Below are 2,886 nucleotides of genomic sequence, written 5' to 3' on the forward strand. Positions count from 1 at the left end.
AGATATGCGAGGCGTGCTGTCTCGCTCAATGTACATCACTAGTCTGGAGGGGAAGGGGGGGAGGGGGAAAGGAGGCCGAGATATGTGAGGCGTGGTGTCTCGCTCAATGTACATCACTAGTCTGGAGGAGGGGGGGGGGATTTTACACGTGAGTCTTACTGAAAAACGTTGATTAAACGTACAACAGAAGGCTCTATGCGCTTTACACTATATTATTACCCCAACAGACCATAGAACACGAATTTTCCCCACTTCCCCCAGGTGGGAATAGGTACCCGGCTAAAGACAGTGAAAGATCTTGTCAGTTTGTTAGTGTTTGAGCGCTTAATCAGCTGCTTGCACTGTTTGCTTCCCGGGAAGCTGAGAATGTTTCTGAGAGCTCTATGGTCTGTTGGGGTAATAATATAGTGTGAAGCGTATAGAGCCTGCTGTTGATATAATTAACTATTATTTCTATTGCACTTATCATCCCGGTCACATCAGAAATGTGGAGAACCTCGTCAACATTAACAATGAAAGTTTTAGTTTTAGCAAGAGTTTTACGGCACTTGCAACACAATAAGGCTATGTAAGAGCCGAAGATTAGAGGTGTTACAAGAGAGTAACAAACACAAAAAAGGAGGAGAGATAAGGACGATAGATGTTTGATAGGAAAGAAGGAGCAAACCACACCAGAGCACCTGCCACCCACCCACTAACAACAAAAGACAGGCAAGGAAACGAAAGATCGATCACTGAGAGGGAAAAGAGAGAGCCTACCTTGCTTGACAACAGCTCAACAAGAGCTCGTTGTTGTTGTGCACCATTTCATGAATCAAGACAAACGCTTTGCCGCGAATCACCGACGAGGGGCTCTCAAAACACCGCATGATTTTGCTCCTGAAATCCTTTAATACAAAAAAAGCATTAACAAACATGATTAAGTTTTTTTGTTGTTTTTTTTTTAGAGTAGAGGGTTTAACGGCGCTCACAACTGCATTAGGTCATATGAGCGCCAATGATTAAGTTTGTCTTATAGAAGCATAAATAAAACAAATGGGTAACGGGGAAAGATCAGGGAAACATAGCTTTTTAAGAACATCTGAACAAAGGAATGAATGGAGAACCATAATCGCCGATTTCTGTCCCAGATCTGGCTCTGGATGATGATAATGACAAATAAAACCAAAGATTAACATGGTTACAGCATTTCATAGGAGCGGAGAATAAATTATTGTCTTTCAAATGTCTTTAGAGAAAGAAAGGAACAAAAGCACTTCCATTGTTTCTTCAAGCAATCTACAACAACCTGGAGAAAGGCCTGAATGTTCTAATTACTTGAGTGCTTCTGCTCTTAAGTCTCTCACAGTCCCTGAGGGGGGCAAGTCCACTGGCATTTTTCGTCAGTTGCAGACCAGGCTCATAATATGCAAATGAGCTCATTTTCGGCAGTCACGGACTTCCTTTGCCTGACTACGCGATTTTCCTGCTTGTGCGTTTTTTGTCAGCCGTACAGGTGACTAAGAAAGCCTCGATTCGACTCATTTTGGAAGGAAATTTGCATACTATAAGTACAATTTTGTCTCCTCATTGCACTTTCCATTATCCACATAGTTCAATATAGTTGTATCTCATTACAATATGTTGTACAGTCGTACATTTGTGCTGAAAAACAGCCCAAAAAAGGAATTAAAGTACTTGGCCTAGGTTATTTGGTTCTCCGGAGAGCTAAAAAAAGGTTAGACCTAGCCTTCCCGAAATACCTCGGTCACTCGGCTCATATGAGCTAATGAGCTAAAATGTTTGCCAGGGAGAGACTCTAGACTCTGCGTAATAATAAAAATACGCTTTGCAAAGCAGTCCGTCAAAATTATTTTTGGAAAAATACTTAAAGTTTCAGAGATCTTCGTACTAGAAATATTTTAAAATGTGAAGGATACAACCTCGTGGGTACAAAATGACCCCAGGGCGTACGGAGAGGGTTAAAAGTGGCAAAGTCAAGGACTGAGTTCGATGAACATAAAGGCAGCAAGTAAGACTCTATCTTGATCATGAAGTGGCGGGAGAGAATAAGAAATGAAGATCTGTGGGAGAGGACAGGACGAAAGAATATAGAAGTAGAAATAGGACTAAGAAAGTGGCGATGGATGGACACACCTTCAGAAAGCTCAGCGGAAACATCACAAGACAGTCACTGCAGTGGAACCCACAGGGAGCACGAGGCAGGGGTAGGCCACGGGAAACAAGGAGGAGATGCGTGGAAAGGGACATTAGAGAGATGAAGCTCACTTGGAACGAGCTTGGAAGGATGGCCCAGGATAGAGATAAATGGAAGGAGCTTGTATGCGCCAGTGGTGAAAGGCACTGATGATGAAATGGTCGCTTTTAAGGACAAGCGGGCTAACCCAGTTTTGGGGTTTCCAGAAATCTTGACCTACACCAAAAGTGGGCGTTGCTCTACCTATTGGAGAAGTTTGGTTTCTTTGGTGTGTATATTTGTTTCCTGGTATTTTAAAGAAACAGAACAAGGGGCAAAAACTTTACCTTCGATATTCTCAAAACAGCATTTTTTCGGGAGAGCCCCCTTGTGCTAAAAAGCGACCAAATAAGACTTACTTTATCCTGCTAGATATGAGAGGCATTGATGATGAAATAAAAGACTCACTTTATCCTGCTAGGGGTGAGAGGCATTGATGATAAAATAAAAGACTCACTTTATCCTGGAAGAGCCTGTTGGTGTAGCCGACGGTGACCATGAACAGTCCCAGCATGGTGATGACTGCCTGCTGGACACGAGACACGCCCCCGGTCAGCGCCTGCATCACCGGCGTCAGGCCGCCCGAGTCCAGAAGGTTTTGGAACATGGCGGCGTTATGCCACGTCAGACGACACAACGCCTGAGGAGTG

The 2,886-nt window shown here is 43.6% G+C and overlaps 1 protein-coding gene across 1 annotated transcript in view; it reads right to left on the bottom strand.

Moving 5' to 3' along the window:
* Positions 1–2,886, bottom strand: part of LOC101848322 (serine/threonine-protein kinase ULK4) — a gene marked incomplete in the record, with an annotated part of 51,000 nt that overhangs the window by 21,808 nt on the left and 26,306 nt on the right. The window contains 2 exon segments of the mRNA XM_035972556.1: positions 760–887; positions 2,694–2,876. Coding sequence (XP_035828449.1) covers positions 760–887; positions 2,694–2,876 — 311 coding nt within the window.

The sequence above is a fragment of the Aplysia californica genome, unplaced genomic scaffold, assembly GCF_000002075.1.
Source record: "Aplysia californica isolate F4 #8 unplaced genomic scaffold, AplCal3.0 scaffold00740, whole genome shotgun sequence".
In the NCBI taxonomy this organism is placed as follows: Eukaryota; Metazoa; Mollusca; class Gastropoda; order Aplysiida; family Aplysiidae; genus Aplysia; species Aplysia californica.